Raw genomic sequence first — 19,347 nt, forward strand, 5'->3', positions numbered from 1 at the left:
TGAACACAGCACCGTGCAGAGTGGATTTTTACCTCCACCAAAGGTTTAAAATAATCATTCAGATATTTTCCAGACCTTTACAATGCATCCTCTATCGTGGCAATACTGGTCCCAAACATTTGTGGATATACTGTACTGTAGGGCTGGTTGGAAGTACGGGTTGTTTAAATGGACTACACTGACTCAATCAGAATAGAATTCTTCTTGTCATTGACAATTACTCACAGTATTTGTTCCATTTCACTGTCGCCGCTGTCCTCTAACTCCTGAGCCACTGCCTCCACTAGCCTGGCATGACTAGACTAATATCACTGACTGCCGTGTGTGTGAGTGTGTTTGCGCGCACATGCGTGCCGTGCATGCATGCATGCTTGATCAGTGCTCTCTAACCCCTGTATTTTTGTTTCTGTGTTTTTAGGTGTTAGTTCCGGGTGAGCAGAGGAGAACCATTCTCCAGCCTTTATTATCAGACACCCAGTACAAGGTGTCAGTCACGCCACTCTACACAGATGGAGAAGATGGCATCAGTGTGTCAGCACTAGGAGCTACATGTGAGTCTTACATCATTTATATGTACACAGTGTCACTATAGACACACACTTCTGCATAACAATTGAAATCCTAGGCTCATTTTGTAGTTTGTTTTCCAGTCCAGGTAAAAAAACACTTTCACATTGGCAAACCCATTGCTCTGGGCACACCTAAAATATAACACACCCATTATTGATTATATTAGCTGCAGCTGTGTTGCTTAATTGCCTGCCACGCTTTACCCTTCTGCCGTTTTTAACCTGTACAGGAAAATAAACTACAAAATCAGCCTACGGTTTAGTGTCCCTTTAAGCAACAAGGCAAGCTCCCATGTTAGCCGCTGAACAAATCTGAAATGAAATGGACAGAAGCAGATGATGATTAATTTCATTGCAGAGAGCAGAATGTTACTTTGCATTCTGTTAATTTTATGTTCATTTACACTCTCGAAGGAGAAGGTAAATTAGAGTGATGGCAAATACTGATTCATTGTAATTATCTTAATGAAGGCCATTCATAATCACAGATGCTTCTTTCATTAATGGTACAATTAAATAGCCATGCTCAGTTCTAATTGATTTTCTAAGCCACTCTCCAGATTATCACATAGGAATTGCACTAATCATCTCCTCTTTCCACTGGGAATTGAAATGTCAACGGAAATATAATTCATGTCTTATTGAGAGGGGACTGTGGCCATTTGGCATGCCTTAATTCCAAATAAAAGTCTCCTTGGAGCCTGTAAAACTGGATAGCTGATAAATCACAGCCAAAAACAACTTGAGATGTGACTTTCATGAGCATGATGAGAGAATGTGCCTTTATTGAGATGCGATGCAAGGTGATTGGGACGTAGAGTGTGGATTCTGCAGATTATACTGTATGTAATGTGGTTCCAGAGGTGAAAATGTTATTTTAAGGATGTCTGCCTCATTAGTAAAGATACACAATGAAGACTGGAAGGAAAGAGGGGGATGAAAGAAAGGGAGAATGTTTGATTGTAAAGGTGTATTCATACTAGGCGCAACACGTTTGTCTTTGAGCAACGTGATTCATTTAAGATGTGACATCTAGCAACATATTACGCTTGAAGCAGGTGAAAAATGTTCAACTCAAGAGACTTTCTCCAAAGGGAATAGAGTGAAGTCCAATACAGGCAATGTAAGTATCTTTATTATATCTTGTCTGAGTACACACAGTAGTTCAACAAAGAAAGGCAGGATCACTGCCACTGGTATGTCCGTATGTCCACTTTTGAGCTCAATGCTACTTGTTCCTTGTCTGAATGTGTTGACAGTTAACCACTTAAACCCTATATACTTTGTTGACCGAGGTCCCCGAGTGGTCTGTACTTGGCCCTCTCCTTTTTCGCCCTACATCAAATCTCTTTACAGAAAATAGCCAATCTACAAGCTCACAATGCGTTGTGGTGTTGTGTGGTGTTTTGAGCTTGTAGATTGCCTATTTTCGTCACATGTTTGCCTAGTTTCACCAAATGTTTGCTCAATCATGACATGCCCAGAATAGGTACTGTATGCTGGGGTCCATGTGGTTACAATTATGTTTTCAAAACTTTGGGTTCATGTGGTTAACAATTATGTTATAAGTACTTATTTTTTTAAGTACTCTGAAGTGCTTTGGACTGGACTGGACTGGACTAAGCTAAACTAAACTAAACTAAACTAAACTAAACTAAACTAAACTAAACTAAACTAAACTAAACTAAACTAAACTAAACTAAACTAAACTAAACTAAACTAAACTAAACTGAAGTGAACTGAACTGTTACATTTTTTTTTGCAGTGCCCCTCTCATCCCCTAGTAACCTGCGTGTTACGGAGGAGCGGTACAGTCACTTCAGAATCACCTGGGATACGCCCCAGTCTCCAACCATGGGGTATCGGATAGTCTACCAACCCAATACTGGTATGTTCGCACGCACGCACGCACGCAAGTAAAGTACAAATACCTCATAATTGTGCTTAAGTACAGTACTTGAGTAAATGTACTTAGTTACTTTCCACCACGGCCTACAGCCCAGTGTGTTCAGCTTATCGTCAAAGCTATGGGTCGACTCAACAAGAAGTGTACACAGTAGCTCAACAAAGAAAGGCAGGATCACTAGTCTACCACTGGTATTATTCTAGCTTATTGCTTTGTGTAGGGCACTTCAGTCCTTTCTAGTGGCTCAGTATTCTCAGTATTATTTTCTTTCTCAGCAAAGAATATAAAAGATATGTGAAGGATCAGGAATTGGGGAGAAAATGAAAAAATGAAAAAACACAGAATATCAGTTCTTAGTGAGCACGTTAAGCGATTTTCCTGATAGTAATTCTTTCATATATTTTTTAAGCAAATGTTCCATGCAGAAGACGTTGTTCCTTTTGTCTCAAAATAAAAAGCATTCAGCAAAAAGATCTGTTTTGACTCTTCTGGCTCCCCTTCAGTGCTAATTGTATCATCATTCTATCGTTATATACTGTAATTTCCATGGCTGTTTCCATACAATTACTGTCTCTGAGGTCTCCACTTTTAACAGACAGAATGACTTACACTGATTATCGGAATTAAAACAGAAGGAAAGTATATTTCACCAGGCTTCTGTTTTCAACATGAGAACATAATAGAGCATAATTGTCAATGGAGAAAGAACACCTATTTGTATGTACAGTATACAGCTACGTACACAGGCAGATATACATAATATACTGTACAGTGTTTCTTCACAGGTTCTTCACACACACACACACACTCTCTCTCTCTCTCTCTCTCACTCTCTCTCTCTCTCTCTCTCTCTCTCTCTCTCTCTCTCTCTCTCTCTCTCTCTCTCTCTCTCTCCCCCTCTCTCCCTCCCTCTCTCTCTCGTTCTCTCTCTCTCTTTTGCATGTCTGTTTTATATTAGAGGTTGTTCCTGCTGCATTTACTGGCTCAAAAAGCACAATGACACATTTGTAACATGTGTGCATGCATGCATTTGTCCGTGTGGTAATATACTGTAAGTAAGATGGCATATCTTGATGTCTAAAAAGTTTAGTGTTTGTGTTGTGATCCTCTCCGCTATGGAATTCACCATCATTTACTGTAAGGTTGTGTGCAGTTGAAACAACATGTTAAAGAATTGTGATTAACCATTTTAACTTCATCCCTCCATTGTTTTAAAGGTGTTATAAAGATTTAACATTTTCAGTGCATTCAATTAGAGAATTGGTATTTATAGTCTAGTGTTTTGGTGTGTGTGTGTGTGTGTGTGTGTTTGTGCGTGCGTGCGTGCGTGCGTGTGTGCGTGCGAGCGTTTGTCTGTCTTTCTGCCTGTCCAATCTGTGCTGTTCCTCAGTTTCAGGACCAGCTTTAGAGACAGTGGTGGGGGAGGACGTGAACTCCATGCTGATCCTGAATCTGCTAAGTGGCACAGAGTACAGCGTTAAAGTCACTGCCTCCTACCCTACAGGACACAGTGAACCACTCATAGGAACTGCTAAAACATGTAAGTATTGTAACTCCATCAGAGTTCATGTCCAAAGGCTATCCATTCGCAGTGGTAGAAGGACATCTTGAGATATTGTTTACTTTACCGGAGTATTTCCAATTTGCAATACTTTTACTTCTACTCCACTACATCTCAAGAGGGAAATATTGTACTTTTACTCCACAATTATTTGAAAACTTTAGTTACTAGTTACTTTGTACAAAACATACATTAAAGGGATACTTCACTCTCCCGACGGGGACACATTTAAAAAAATTATTAAAAATAAATGAAAACAGTTATGGAAAATTCATGGCCCCCTCACGCATTAGTAGGACACTCTAATGCGTGAGGGGGCCATGAATTTTCCATAACTTTTTTCATTTATTTTTAATATTTTTTTTAAATGTGTCCCCGGCCCGAGAGTGAAGTATCCCTTTAAGCACTTCAGCCCTTATATACTTCAGCTATTTGAAAATAGCAAATCTCTACAATGTGACACGTTGTGAGTTTGTAAACTTGAGAATTGGGACATTCCGCTTAATGAGTACTTTTACTTTTGGTACTTTAAGTATATTTTGATGCCAATACGTTTGTAATTTTGAATACCAGACTTCTACTTGTAACAGAGTAATTCTACATTGTGGGATTGATACTTTTACTTAAACCATTAAAGTCTACCATACCAGCCCTGACAAAAAAGGATAGCCATTTTATATTTGAAAACAAAACGTGGACGCCAGAGATGTGAGTACTTCTTCCACCACTATCCATTTTGAACAAGACAGCTTCCAATGATGGTGTAGCTCACTGGTTCTCAACGTTGGGTCCGGGGACCCACCAGGGGGTCCAAATGGACCCTTACAGGTTTGTTACCCTGAGAGTGTACAAATGGTTCCATTTGTTCCAATGGTTCCATCACTGAGATTTTTTTTGTGTAGATTGGGGTCCCAAAGAAAGAAGAGGAGATTTTTTTTTCTTCCATTTGTACATTATGGACAGTATTGTTCAGAGTTGCAGACCCATTCGGACCCCTGGTGGCCCCGGACCAGACTTTGAGAAACAGTGGTGTAGCTCCCATGTGGATCTCTAACATCATATTGATGATGACATAGGTCTCGCTCATATATAGAGAGACGGCGAGATGTGAGATTATGAATTCACCAAAATATTCACATTCAAAACAGGACATACGGAGCAGCAGCAAAAAAGGCATTGCCTTGTAGCAAACCTATCTCTCTTACATATTGAAGACGTCAGTCATCTCCAGATGTGGGCACGGTTTCAGCCTGATCTAAGCCCCACTGACTTCCATTATACAATTAATGTTAAATATCTCTGCTGTCCGGCAGCAACCAACTAACTCCAAAATGTTAATTTTTCAGGAAATGACAAAAAGAAAACAAGAAGTGGAGTTTTTGTTCATCATTGATAAGAACAGCTGAATGGACCTCCAAGCTCTCAATGAGGTTGGAGGTCAAAAGGGGGTGGAGCCTGGAGTCAGCTAAACCAACTAACTCCACCCCCCTTTGGTGGACTTAGCTGGTTTAGCAGAAAGTTTGAGGATCCAATGGAGTTAGCTGGTTTTGTCAGAAGCACTTTTGAATATTTTCATTGGTTCAATATTTTTTTAATCAACACACAGACGTAAAGGGTGTTCAATAGCACTGATTTATGGGAAAAAATGCAAAAGCGGAAAAATGTTTCTGCCGGACAGCATTATAAAAAATATATATAAAACGTGAAGAAAAAACTAAACAATGCATGGATGTACTAAATTGGCCTACTGGCAGCGTGCACAAGATATTTGAAACCTTGACCTTTGGCCTTTTTGACCCAAAAGTTAACCATCTCTTCAGTGGGCAGCCTTCTGATTCCCACCAGCCTTCATGAACATGTGGCCAACAAATGTTTGATTTGGACCTTGACCATGATTGTGTCCTTAACCTTCAACCTTATCAATCCAAAGGGTAATCTTATGCTTTTGGGGTATTTATTCCCAGTTGGTGGGAATCATCAGCAGTCTGCCCAGCGAAGAGATGGTTAATTTTTTGGGTCAAAAAGGCAAAAGGTCACGGTTTCAGACTCGGTCCTAATATCTCAGGAGCATAGAAAGTGGAACAAGAGATGTTGTCGTCGTGTTTCGTTTACTTTGAGACTTTGGCAAACACAGCGATAGACAGAGATATTAATATTCAGACAACCAGACGGAGCAACCCTTTTGCATATAGATTTGGTATCAGTGTCAGCCTCTGTCATCTAGAACAAATAGACTCTTGGGTGTGTGTGTGTGTGTGTGTGATTTTACAGTACGTGCGCGCATGAAGCACAGACTGTCGGAGGAGTGATGTGTCACTATCTCTCTCTAAACATCAATGTTGGCTTTTGGGCTTATTGTGTGTTTACAGTCTGTGTGTGTGTGTGTGTGTGTGTGTGTGTGTGTGTGTGTGTGTGTGTGTGTGTGTGTGTGTGTGTGTGTGTGTGTGTGTGTGTGTGTGTGTGTGTGTGTGTGTGTGTGTGTGTGTGTGTGTGTGTGTGCCTTACCTTAGTGTAGTGTGCACAGATATATTGGTGTGTTTTGGCGTGTGTTTTTGTATGTGTGTTTATGTACCTGAGAAAGTTTTAACTATTGTACAGTGTGTGCGTGTGTGTGTGTGTGTGTGTGGGGGGGGGGGGGGGGTGTCTGCATGCATGTTTAGTATGCGCCTTTGAATGTGTGAAAACTGCTGTCAGTAGCTTTAAAAGTTAATGTTGTCTTAGGCTTGCTATCTGATTGGCCTGATGGGATTCAGACATACTCTAACAATTATAAGCTTGTGTATTTCTCTCATAAGAGACTTTCTTTTTTAATTTAACTTGAAACCATCTATTTCTATTACACAGAAACTGAGTTATGAAGGCGAATGCATTTGATCATATCCTGTAACGATGAAGATGCCCCCCACATTCATCTCCTCTCAAGTAGTCCTCAGGGTACCGTCATTGCACCCTTGTCATTAGAGCAAGAGTTTATTGTTACACTTTGTACAAGGAAATGAGTGAATCGGTATATAATACAAGGAGACGGTTATTGGAATTTCAAGGACCATTAAAAGAAATGAAACCGAAAATTGTATTATGTTGTTTAATATTGCTCCCCAGCTTTCATTTTAGTGTGTCACATGTGCCTTGTGGGACAAAAGCAATGGACCTCGTTTGTGGAAGTTTTTCTTTTTTTCCTCCATTCTCTTCTTTTCCCTGAGAGTTGAGGGAGAAAGTGTTATGACTTTGGTTATGAATTTAGATTAGTTGATGCTGAGGAATAATAAGCAATTCCATTCTGTGTCATTACGCTTTTGATTGCTGAGACACCAGGGATTAAGATGGACGCTCTGTCCATCTGTTTGCCTCTTTGCCCATGAATGAGTCATAGCTGCCCCCACCTCAACCTTTCTTCCTTTTATCCGTTTATTTTCTCAGTCCATCATTCTTTCTCTGTGTCTCCCTCTCATCACCGTACTTTTTGTCTAAATCTCTCTCTCTCTCTCTCTCTCTATCTCTCTCTCTCTCCTATATACTCTTTCACACACACACATTCTCTCATAAAGAGAGTTTGTTGTCCCCCACCTTGAAATTGGAGGGGAAACAAACACCCACTGCAGGGGTGTGTTGAACAAATTTGCATTCAGAGTCACTCACCTTTTTGCAAGGGGCACTGTATAACTTTATAGCGGTAACATTATTCATCCAAGGATTCACCCAGTATGGTAGATGTATTGTTGTTGTTAAAAATGTTGGGGCATATTGCATACAAACAGAACTATTCAAATTACGCATTTCATGAAATAACTTGTGTGTGTAATTCGGAGGAGAGCAGGCTACATAAATATACTTCAAGTAGGATACACTCACCAATCACTGACTGTCTCAGAGGCGTGACTACATCACTGGTGGGGGACGACATGTCTACTGTGCTATTTACAACTGTCTGTCATGGTTTATATCAGACATGATACTCCTTTCAATCTGATGTTTTCATAATTGCGAACGCGGAAGGAGGCGCGGAAGCCGCGCCTCCGACCAAGTGGAGCTTACTATGTAACTCTGCCTGGGTTGTGTCTCTGTATCTCTGTGTGCATGTCTCTGTCTGTGTCTCTGTGTGCAGTGTGGCTCAAATCCTCAGCCCTGTGTGCAGCCAAGTAAATGTCCAATATAGACGTACCATACATCAAATGAAAGGTCTTTGAAAACTGAACACACCTGTCAAGGTTGCGTTTAAGCCCGCCCCTTCCCCCGGAAGCCACGCCCCGGAGAAGGCTCCTAAAAACTCCCCATTGAAACCCCATGTTAAATGAAAAGTGCCCGATTCGCTCCGAAACTTTTTCTACCCCCCCTAAGTGGGGGTCTACGAACAAATACTTCGGGCTCGGATTTTGGCTCCGCCCCCCGGAAGTGGGTGAAACAGGCACTTCAAACACTTTGTTGAATTGTTCAAAAACATTCAAAGTTTTTTTTTGGTGAATTTCTATTTTTCTAAGATGCTCCTTTTAACGCAGAATTTTTTTCTATTTTTTATATATTTTTTTATTGGTTATTTTTTTTTAGATGATTTCTTTTCATTATTATTTTATTTTTTTGGCGTTCGCTTCCCGCGTTCGCGCGTCTTACTTGTTATATTCATAGTTATGCCCTCTCTCCTCTTCTCCTTAGTAATTTATTTGACTGCTTTCAAGTCTCCTTGGCCGGCCAAGTCTTCACTGTGTGTGTGTGTGTGTGTGTGTGTGTGTGTGTGTGTGTGTGTGTGTGTGTGTGTGTGTGTGTGTGTGTGTGTGTGTGTGTGTGTGTGTGTGTGTGTGTGTGTTGAAGTTGGTGTGCTTATGTTTGTGTGTAAGCATCCGTGTGTTAGAACTCAATGAAGGCTTGTCACATGCATTATTCACCAGCATTTAAAATGAGACAACTGCCATATGGTTGCGGCATAAAATATCAATTAATAGCACACTGCAATTGTTAATTGTGCTGTTTACCATGTATAAAACCCTTGTTAATGAAAGCTAATGAAATGTCTTTCTTTCTTTCTTTCTTTCTTTCTTTCTTTCTTTCTTTCTTTCTTTCTTTCTTTCTTTCTTTCTTTCTTTCTTTCTTAAAAGTTGCTGATCAATGCCACAACCTTCTCCACTGTTTCACTGAGTTCTTCAATGCATAAGACTTTAGACAAAAAGCTTCTCTTATGTTTTATTGAGTAATGAGCTCTGATGGAACAGCACATTTAAAAAAGTGTGTCAGTTGTCATTATAAAGTGCAGTGCCGAAAATATATGTATTATTTATTACTTCATTAGGCTTTAATTGACCCAAATAGTTCTGTGACATTGTTTAACACATTCCATGCCAGAGATTAATCTCATAATGTACTCACCAGTGCCAGCGTTTTATTGTTGTTTTTTTGTTTTTATCATGTCGCCACAGACCTCGCTAAATAAGTTAAAAGTGCGCGTTCATTTGGTTCTAAACACACAGCGGATCCGTGAGAAACGTCCAGCGAAAACAGTTTCCAAATGCGAGCCGCCATCTTGAAGCTACAGCCGATACACGCTAAACAGTGATCAGCGAGGAGAAAAACAACAAACCGAGAAAATCGAGTTTTAAACAGGATCCCAGACAGGAAGCGGATACGATCGAAAAAACCGGAACCCGAATAATTCCGTTTCCGACCGAAAACCGGAAACGGAAATGGATCAAAAAAAATCGGAAAGTGCACCTTGGGCGATTAACATGGGAATCGGCGGTTCGCGTAGATCTACGCGACTGGCACGCTGCGGCTTTAAATAGGTTCGCGTAGATCTACGCGATTGGCATTCAATGTGTTAACTGAAATAATAGTGATCTGTCATTGAAACCTTTTTTAATTGTGCATCAACAAGATAGTGAGTCAACTCACTGTTTCTCTCTCTCTCTTTATCCATCTATCTCTCTCTCCAGTATTCCTAGGTGTCTCTGGGCTGTCAACCTACCAAGTGCGTCCCACCAGCATGTGTGTCCAATGGCAACCTCTTCCACGAGCAACATTATACAGAGTGGCCATACAGTCCACACTAAGTGAGTAGGTTTCCCATAAAGTTGATGTGTCTCTATGTGTGTATGTGTTTGTTTGTGTGAGTGTTAAAATTATTTGTAAATGAGCAATCCCAATATTGGCAAGATTGACTGTTGCCATTTCCTATTTACAAGCACCTGAATTTAGCTAGTTTCTTAGGAACTAGCTTTTCTTATTATGTAAGAGGTTACTTACTTAACAATTCATATATCAATCACAACATCCAATATATAAAAATTAAAAAAGTACAATTTTATTCAGTAGCATGCAGCCTTTGTTTGTGTGATCAGTTATTTTTTTTTAGCATATGATGTGTGGACACCATGTGGACAGTTCATTATAAGCCCTCCATTATAAATATTGCTTGTTGTGTGTTGTTTGCGAAACAAGGATTTTACCAGATAAGTGCCTGGATGAAAATGCACTCACTAAATCAAATATTTTATAGTCAAACTAGAGCTGTGATATTTGTTTAGCTGAATTGGTTTGGAGGCTAATACAGAGGATTTTCCATTTCCATTTACAAGCAGTTCTCAAGAAAATGTTTCCTCCAGTGATTATCTGCTTCACGATAAGTCTTGGGATTCCTCTCTCTCTCCCCACTATCTCTCTCATTCTCTTATTCTATAACCGTCAGTATCAAGGCTAGCCTGGTAAACCCTCCCTCCGGAAATCTCATTTCTATTTGATTCCTGGAGTGAGTCTGGCATGAACCGCCTCTCTGCAATATTGGCTGTGTATGCCAAACGGCCGCGCCTATCAGCGTCGTCGCTCATTGTTCTGTGATTGACAGCTTACGTTGGCCAATCAGGTGGCGAGTTCGAGTGAGCCCAAAACACGAACGGCAGCCATCTTTTTCTTGTGCGCTATTTTCTCCGCAATTTTTTTACTTCAAAAAGCTCTCTAACTTCTATTTTGAGGCACGGAATTTACTTATAAGATATCGTTTGGATAGAATTTAGTTGTTTAACTTCATATATGTGGTCAATTAATCATGACAAAGCCTATTTAAAAATAAAAATGTAGAGAACCGGTAGGGGCGGGCAGTGACACCCATGTATCCGAATAAGGCAACCCATTTTGGGCATGGATCGTCTCAAAAGTCTCGTTGCGTCACATTAGACTGGTGAACTGCTGATTGGCTGAAGGGGAAAAATTATCATTGGCTGAAGGGGTTGTCAGTCAACGGTATTACTCCCGCCCAACTCCAGCACAGCCAATATTACAGAAAGGCGGATCAGGCCAGACTCACTCCTGAAATCAAATGGAAATGAGATTTCCGGAGGGAGGGTTTACCAGGCTAAATCAAGGCCCCTATTGACAGAAGCCTCCGAGGGGTGCATATTTCTTATCTGTCATTTCAACATGGCAGGGGTTTATGTTGTAAAGCAGAAAGAGGAATACCTCTCTCTGTTAGCAGGGACGTGGGGAGAAATTATGTGCTACGTGTCCCTAATAAAAGAAACGAGAGGAGACTACTTATGCAGTTCCTCTTTGTCAACACTGAAATTAAATGAAATGTAAAGAGTGTTGTAGAAAGAGAATGTAACAAGTCTCCGCCAGGTCCGGTAGGTTATTATGGACTCCTGGTGGCGCTATAATAGGCCAATGTGAAAAGGGTGCCATTTCTTCTTAGGCCTTTCATGGCAATCGGACTGCATTCATGATTTGAGGCATTTTGTTCCAAAAATGTGGTTTGCTAAATTATTTTTTTATATATTATTTTATCCCACGATTTTGTAACCCTTTTTCACCTGGTTCCAATTATCTAAGTGATCCTGGGCGCTACACTCCCCCCGCCAGCCTAGGGAGCCCAGAGCCGAGCTCATGCCTCCTTCAATGCATGAGAGCCAACTGACCTTCTTGTCACCTGACAGGGGGGAGGTTCCCCGTTAGGACATAGCATGTGGAAGGAACACGTTATTCCAACTAGTTCCTTTCCCCTCCATCAGGCGCTCCGGCTGTCATGGGGGAGGCGGTATAGCGACCAGGATTACTACATGTTTTTGTGAGGGTATTAACTACCCTAGTAGACACGGGGAGAACATAGAAACTCCACACAGAGTAGGCCCTTTCACCAACCCCACCTAGGGTATGACGCGGAGGAGAAGACACGCCCCCAGCGCCGTGCCCCCGGTTTGCTAAATTAGACCTGCTGGTGGCGCTATAACAGGCCAATGTGAAAAGGGTGGCATTTCTTCCTCGGCCTAGTGGGAATGTGCGTGCAAAATTTCACGGAAATCGCACACTGCGTTAATGATTTGAGGAATTTTGTTGAAATAAGACCTATCCTGCAAACTTTGGAAGCCAATGTTAGGCAAGTATAGCCTGGTAAACCCGCTCCCTCCGGAAATCTCATTTGCATTTGATTTCAGGAAGGAGTCTGGTCTACAGGCCTGTATGGGCAATTTGGGAGCTGGGCTGGATTAGTACAGTTGACTGACAACCCCTTCAGCCAATCAGCAGTTGGTTCCCCTTCAGCCAATCAGCAGCTCATTTTCCCCATCCCCAGCCAAGTATGACGCAAGGGGACTTTTGATGCCGAAGATAGGTTGCTTTATTCGGATACATACGTGTCACTGCCCGCCCCTTCCGGTTCTCTGAAATTTTGAGCGGTGCAACCGCTCCTATAAGAGGGTTTAAGACCCATCCGTGGCGAAAGTTTTTCTTTCCGTCGTGAAAATTGGCTTTCGCTGTGACGCCATGCTGTGGAAAACACGCCCATAGGCTAAGCTTTGCAGGACGTGATTGGCTAGCGAGACACATGATGAAATTAACTTCAAACTTCGCAGACGCGCTGTGATTGGCTAGCGAGACGCATGATGAAGTTAATAATAATGTAAAAAATGTAAGCACGTCACTTCGCAGGACGTGCTGTGATTGGCTACCGAGATGCATGATGAAATTAATAACTCATAAATAGCACCGCTCACTTCACTTTTCTTTTTTTAAATAGGCTCTGTCATGATTAATTGACCACATATATGAAGTTAAACAACTAAATTCTTTAGTTTGAGAGCGTTTGAAAGTTTTTAAAACCGAAACAAAAAATTGCTGAGAGACAAGATGGCTGCCGCTCGTTTTTGGTCGGGTGCACTCAGGCTGGACTCGGTTCCATTTGGTTTCACTCGAACTCGCCACCTGATTGGCCAACCTTCGCTGTCAATCACAGAACATTGAGCGAGGACGCTGATGTTCATGTTATGAACTCCGGAGAAACGCCAAGACAGGCCTGTAGGCCAGACTCACTTCTGAAAACAAATGGAAATGAGTTTTCCGGAGGGAGGGGTTTACCAGGCTAAGGCAAGTAGGATGGAATATGAAATATTGGACACATCCATCTTGATCACATGACTATAGAGATACTGTCTACCGATGTGTGTGATTTTTGGACAGAATCTGTAGGAGTAAGAGCAAAAAAATTGTTTTACAAAAGTCAGCCTCCTGGTGGCGCTCTAAAAGGCATATGTGAAAAATGCAGGGCAAAGGTTTTTCCTTGGCCTTTCTAGGGAGTGTTTTCGCACAGATCGCACAGATCGGTGCAAAAACGTGAATTGGCCTGTTATAGCGCCACCATGAGGCTGATTTGAAAGTTTTGAAGTGGCATTTCTTCCTTGGCTAAGTGGGAATCTACGTGGAAATTTTCACGGAAATCGCATGCTGCTTTCATGATTTGAGGAGACAATAAAGAGAGAGAGAGAGAGTGAGAGAGAGAGAGGAAGAGAGAGAGAGAGAGAGAGAGAGAGAGAGAGAGAGAGAGAGAGAGACAGAGAGAGACAGAGGGGGAGACAGAGAACAAGTAAAAGACATAGAGATCAGAATTGTTTTCCAATATTCTTTCATTTCTGCAGACCTGCTTGGCTTCACTATCAGGCCAGAAAATCACCCCAAAAAGCCGAATCTACAAATATTATTCCTCCCCCAGCCATGGACAGCTGACTCTCTCCCAAAGCTAAAAAAACTAAATAAAACCATGTAATCTATCCTGTCAGTCCTGGAGCGGTTCCACTATGATGTTACACACATACTGTAGACCAACTTATTATTATTTTGTTGTTGTTTGGCGCACATTAAAGCCTGTATTGGATCATTTCAGTGGAGAGAGACAGGAAATGTGGAGAGAGAGTAGGGGAATGACATTGTCTGGCCAGCCAGGAATCAAACCGGGCCCATGTGGTCGGGTCACCCTGATGTACTGTAGGTCCAAATTTACAGTGAAAATGCAGAAAAGTTTGAATCAGCTAGAATACACTTGGACCCGTAATGGTCCATGGGCCCATTTTTACACATTCATGGTAAACATTGTATGGTTTCTGTCATGATCTCCCTCCTTCACTCCTTCTGCCCTACTATGTCCCCCCCCCATGCACCGTTGCATGTCTGCACGTATGGACATACACATGCTCGCACACACTTGCACGCACGCACGCACGCACGCACACACACACACACTCACACACACTCACACACACACACACACACACACACACACACACACACACACACACACACACACACACACACACACACACACACACACACACACACACACACACACACACACACACACATAATTCATGCTTCCTTTTTCCCCTTCCGTTTTTCTCATCCTCTCCCTGCTTTCCTACCACTCTCACTTATTTCTCTCTCCTCTCCCTCGCCTCGCCTCCCCTCCATATTCTCTGTATTTAAACTGCTCCCTCACCCCCTTCCTGCCTCTTGAATATGTCAGGCATGGTGGGGTGGATCTTCTAGCCAGAGTTTAGAGATCAGGTTTAATCCACACAGAGCCAAGTGGCTGCTTGAACACCTTCTCAGAGGGGGGTGAAAAGAGCAGCTTCTCCGTGACAGCTTTGTTTCCCCATAGCTTTATCTCTGGTCCTTCCTTGTGTGGAACATGGGCTAATTTGTCATTCTCCTGGCTGAGAGACACATGGGGAAATAAAATTAGGCTAATGAAACTGACGAATGGCACCCATTAGGCCATGCATACGTGACTGTTTGTCTTTGTCTCTGGCTGCCGACACAAATGTTTGTCTACTGTAAAATCCTCAGTGTTAATGTAACTCTCTCTGACTTACAGGCCCATAAGGGTCCTCCTGTTCACTCTTTCTCTTGCGCTACGCGTTTGAGGTTTTCCACCATTTGTTTTTCAGAAGTGCTAAGATTAAATTGTGTGTTGATTAGACAGTTAATAAAAACACAGGTTAGGTGATCATATGAGCACATCGCTCTCTATTGTCATCATCCATGTATGTTTAAAGTTTCATTTTTTAAACAAATGAATTTAGATGCCTCTTTTCAACAGGAGGCATCTGTTCATAAATCAGACACAATACATTTTAACTGGGTTTGCAATGGTTTACATAAAAATAAATAATGAAGTTTACTGTCAGCTCTGCCAAGTGTCAATATTCTTTGATCTTGTTGTGAGTGAACAGTTACCTCTATTTGTCTGTCCTACCCCCCACTCATCAACCTGCAGTCTGTGTTTAATACAGCTTAAAGGACGACTCCACCCATTTTCAACTATACAGTATCTTCATATAAACTGGTCCTCACCAATGCTCATTATAATATGGTACCATTTTTGTCCACTCGGTCTGTGTCCCAGAGGATGTCACTGGTAGGCGGGTTTCTGAAGTGTCCACAGCCCTCCTATGAGACACAGAGTAGATTTATTTTTACCATTTTATCATGAGCATCACTGAAGATGGGTTGAAAATGGGTGAAGTCGTCCTTTAACTAGCACACTACAGTGACTGAAATTATTGTTAGACGTGCTTCATCTAAACAATGCAAAGCTAACGATAATGCTATCTGGAGACCAACTCCGTTTTAAGGTTGTTCCATCAGTCTACCCAGGGTAAATAATGGCTCATTTAGAGTATTGAATTAAAGGTCCAGAGGAGAGGTTGACAAAATTGATACAGGGTTTGATATCTCCAAGTCACACCTGTCATTTGTTGATTCAAAGCTCATTTGCTGTTGTTTACTTGCAGATGGTCAGAGGCAGGAAGTGAGCCTTGGTGGCGGGGCTTCCAGACAGTGTTTCCATGACCTCACTCCCAGCAGCCAATACCAGATCATTGTTCACACCCAGATGCAGCAAACCGAAGGACCTGCAGTTTCCACCACTGATATGACATGTATGTATCAAAACTTCTACATACTTCTACATTTGGTTACACCAGTGGTTCTCAAAGTGGGGTCCGGGGCAGGGACCCCGTTGGTCGCGGATACAAGGGGCCAAAATGAGTTTTCTCAGATGGGTGTCTTGCATCTCCCTTAGAGATAGGGTGAGAAGTTCAGTCACCTGAGAGAGACTCGGAGTAGAGCCGCTGCTCCTTCGCTTGGAGGTGATTTGGGCATCTAGTACGGATGCCTCCCGAGCGTCTCCCTAGGAAGGTCCTCGCTGCATGTCACACTGGGAGGAGACCCCGTGGCAGACCAAGGACCAGATGGGGGGATTACGGACCCTATTTTCGCCGGTGCCTTAACCGTTCGCATTACCCGCTACCCGTGAATTACACACAAGGGAGCTGGCACTGTCCCTAAACGGTATCTTTCGGCCGCTACACCCGCTATAGGGCAAAGCAGTGGCGGCCATTTTCTGGTTCCACTCCAAAAAAGCCAATGCATCTTTCCCATAGAGATTTCCTAAAATAGTTATATAATTTTTTTAAATATTTAATCATTATGATATACTATATTTAATAAATACCCTTTGTTACCTCTTTTTTTCCCCACAGATTCAAATGTTTTATGATCATTATTCACCAGGACCCTGGATGGCTTGATTCTAGGCTTAAAATAATTGATATAAATAATTTTGGAAATCTCTATGGGAAGAATGCATCGGCTTTTTTGGAGTGGAACCAGAAAATGGCCGCCACTGCTATGCCCTATTCATTATGCCATTTTGAGAGCACAGCGTGTGCCCCCCCCTCCCGCGGATTTCGGCGGATTCGGGTACTTTTCCCCCCGTTTTTTGTTACTTTATTTCGGTTTTAGGGTCAATTGTGACTCGCGATCGCGGTAACTCGCAGATTAATAGCCTAGAAATAATTTATTGGGAAAAAAATAATATATATATAATTTTCCCAGGGTCCGCAGAGAGGTGTCCCGCGGTCCGGTCATGGACCGCGGTCCGCCTGTTGAGGACCCCTGGTCTATTCAAAGAAGATAATTTGTGATGCGCACGATGCCATGCACTCCAAATTCCACACTGCAGTTTTATTCATACATTGCCCAGGAAGTAATGAACTGATTACAATAATAGAACATTCTCTATAATCATTAACATGTAGGTGATACTTATGTCTATCAAATATGGTTTTATTGAAAGGCAATGAAAGGCTAGAGCCTGTGAAGCAAACGTCGGGTGTATGGTGTCCGTTATCGGCGCCCCATTGCAGAGTTCACTTCAGAATTAAGTGATTGTGAATGTGATTGTCATTACAATTTTACTGTAATCCACAAAAGTTAATTCCTTGTGTCAATAAATTGCATTTTTATCAGCAGTTGCCAGTTAACCCATTTTGGGGCGGGAACCCCTTTTTGTAACTATACCTTTCAGGACGGGAACCCCTTTTGGGGTTCCTGTTGCTACAGTATGTACAGTATATAGCAACATTTTTTTTTTTTTTTTTTTTTATAAATATTTTTTCAGAAAGTGTTTTTAGAATCGGCCTCAGGTCTAAATGGGTTAAGCTTATCAAAGACTAATACAATGTTGTTTGATCTGCTTTTGCTATAACCACACCAGACCATCTCACAAACATCACTCTGTCTTTCTTTCTCTACCCCCCTTTTCTCTTACTCCTTACACACCCCCATGTATCATTCTTTCTCCCTCTGTCTCCTCAAGCTTTTGGCCGCATAACCTTCATCTTTCTTTCTCCAAATGTCTCTCAATTGTCTCTCTCTCTCTCTCTCCCTTTGTCTATGCCAACCCCATGTTTAAGCCTGCACTTTATCACTGTATCTCAATCTCTCTCTTGCGCGCGCGCGCGCACGCTCTCTCTCTCTCTCTCTCTCTCTCTCTCTCTCTCTCTCTCTCTCTCTCTCTCTCTCTCTCTCTCTCTCTCCTTATTGTCTCACAGCACAGATGGCAGTTCACTGATCAGCTGACAGACAGACAGACAGACAGACAGACAGACAGACAGACAGACAGACAGACAGACAGACAGACAGACAGACAGACAGACAGATTTAGTGCTTTAACGATTATAAAACTAAAACTCAGTTCTGTATTCGTCATAAGAATACAGTTTGAACTACCGTTCAAACATACTGTACAGTTCAAATCTTGTCATTTGCATAGTCCTTTAACTGTTTTGAATTACAATCCTCTCACTGGACAAGTAGGGGGCTAAAGTGCTAGACCTATTTATCTCACTTCTTCTTTTCTTTCGTGTATCATCATCATTATGTCCAGCTCAGTGTCGTCTAGCCACCCTCTCGTCTCTGGTCCCATTTGGAAGAGGCTGGCCTCCAAAGGTGGTCTATACAGGGGACGGTGGTGATTATGTGGTCTGCAGTCTGCTCAGGCTCGCCACACTCACTTGCTGCGCTGTCTGCCAGGCCCCACTTCTGTATCTCACTTGCACACAGAGAGAAATGAAAGAAAGTCAGAAAGAGAAAAAGAATAAAGAATGACAGAGAGAAAGCCTTGCATTGTAATCGTGATTATAGAATGATGGAGAGAAAGACAGACAGAAAGTAATAAAGGGATAGATTGCACCAGGAATATTTTTCTGTATAATCGAGGTCCAAAGCTCAGCTATTGAAGGCAGGAGGGAGACAGTATCTCTAATTCTCTAATTCTGAGCTCTAATTCTGGAGAAATATGACTTTCACTTCTACCACTGTGTGTGTGTGTGTGTGTGTGTGTGTGTGTGTGTGTGTGTGTGTGTGTGTGTGTGTGTGTGTGTGTGTGTGTGTGTGTGTGTGTGTGTGTGTGTGTGTGTGTGCGTGCGTGCGTGCGTGCGTGCGTGCGTGCGTGCGTGCGTGCGTGCGTGCGCGTTGTGTAGATAACGACGATGATGGTGCCACTTGTCACTGCCAATATGATTTATAACCTTGTTTTGTTTCTCTTTGGCTTGTGTGTGTGTGTGTGTGTGTGTGTGTGTGTGTGTGTGTGTGTGTGTGTGTGTGTGTGTGTGTGTGTGTGTGTGTGTGTGTGTGTGTGTGTCCAGTGCCAGAACCCACCCTGGCACCAACTGAACCCCCTGCCACTGAGCCTCCTCCCGCCATCCCTCCCGCCAAAGAAG

General features: G+C 42.2%; 1 protein-coding gene across 4 annotated transcripts in view; it reads left to right on the forward strand.

Annotated features, from left to right (window-relative positions):
• Positions 1-19,347, forward strand: part of col14a1a (collagen, type XIV, alpha 1a) — a 169,290-nt gene that overhangs the window by 76,717 nt on the left and 73,226 nt on the right. For all 4 annotated transcript variants that reach the window (XM_080427017.1, XM_080427019.1, XM_080427018.1 and 1 more), the window contains exons 20-25: positions 419-551; positions 2,335-2,457; positions 3,866-4,015; positions 9,958-10,074; positions 16,075-16,221; positions 19,273-19,347. In XM_080427017.1, coding sequence (XP_080283143.1) covers positions 419-551; positions 2,335-2,457; positions 3,866-4,015; positions 9,958-10,074; positions 16,075-16,221; positions 19,273-19,347 — 745 coding nt within the window. The remainder of the gene's footprint in view (positions 1-418; positions 552-2,334; positions 2,458-3,865; positions 4,016-9,957; positions 10,075-16,074; positions 16,222-19,272) is intronic.

The sequence above is a fragment of the Gymnoscopelus braueri genome, assembly GCF_963280865.1.
Source record: "Gymnoscopelus braueri genome assembly, chromosome: 4".
In the NCBI taxonomy this organism is placed as follows: Eukaryota; Metazoa; Chordata; class Actinopteri; order Myctophiformes; family Myctophidae; genus Gymnoscopelus; species Gymnoscopelus braueri.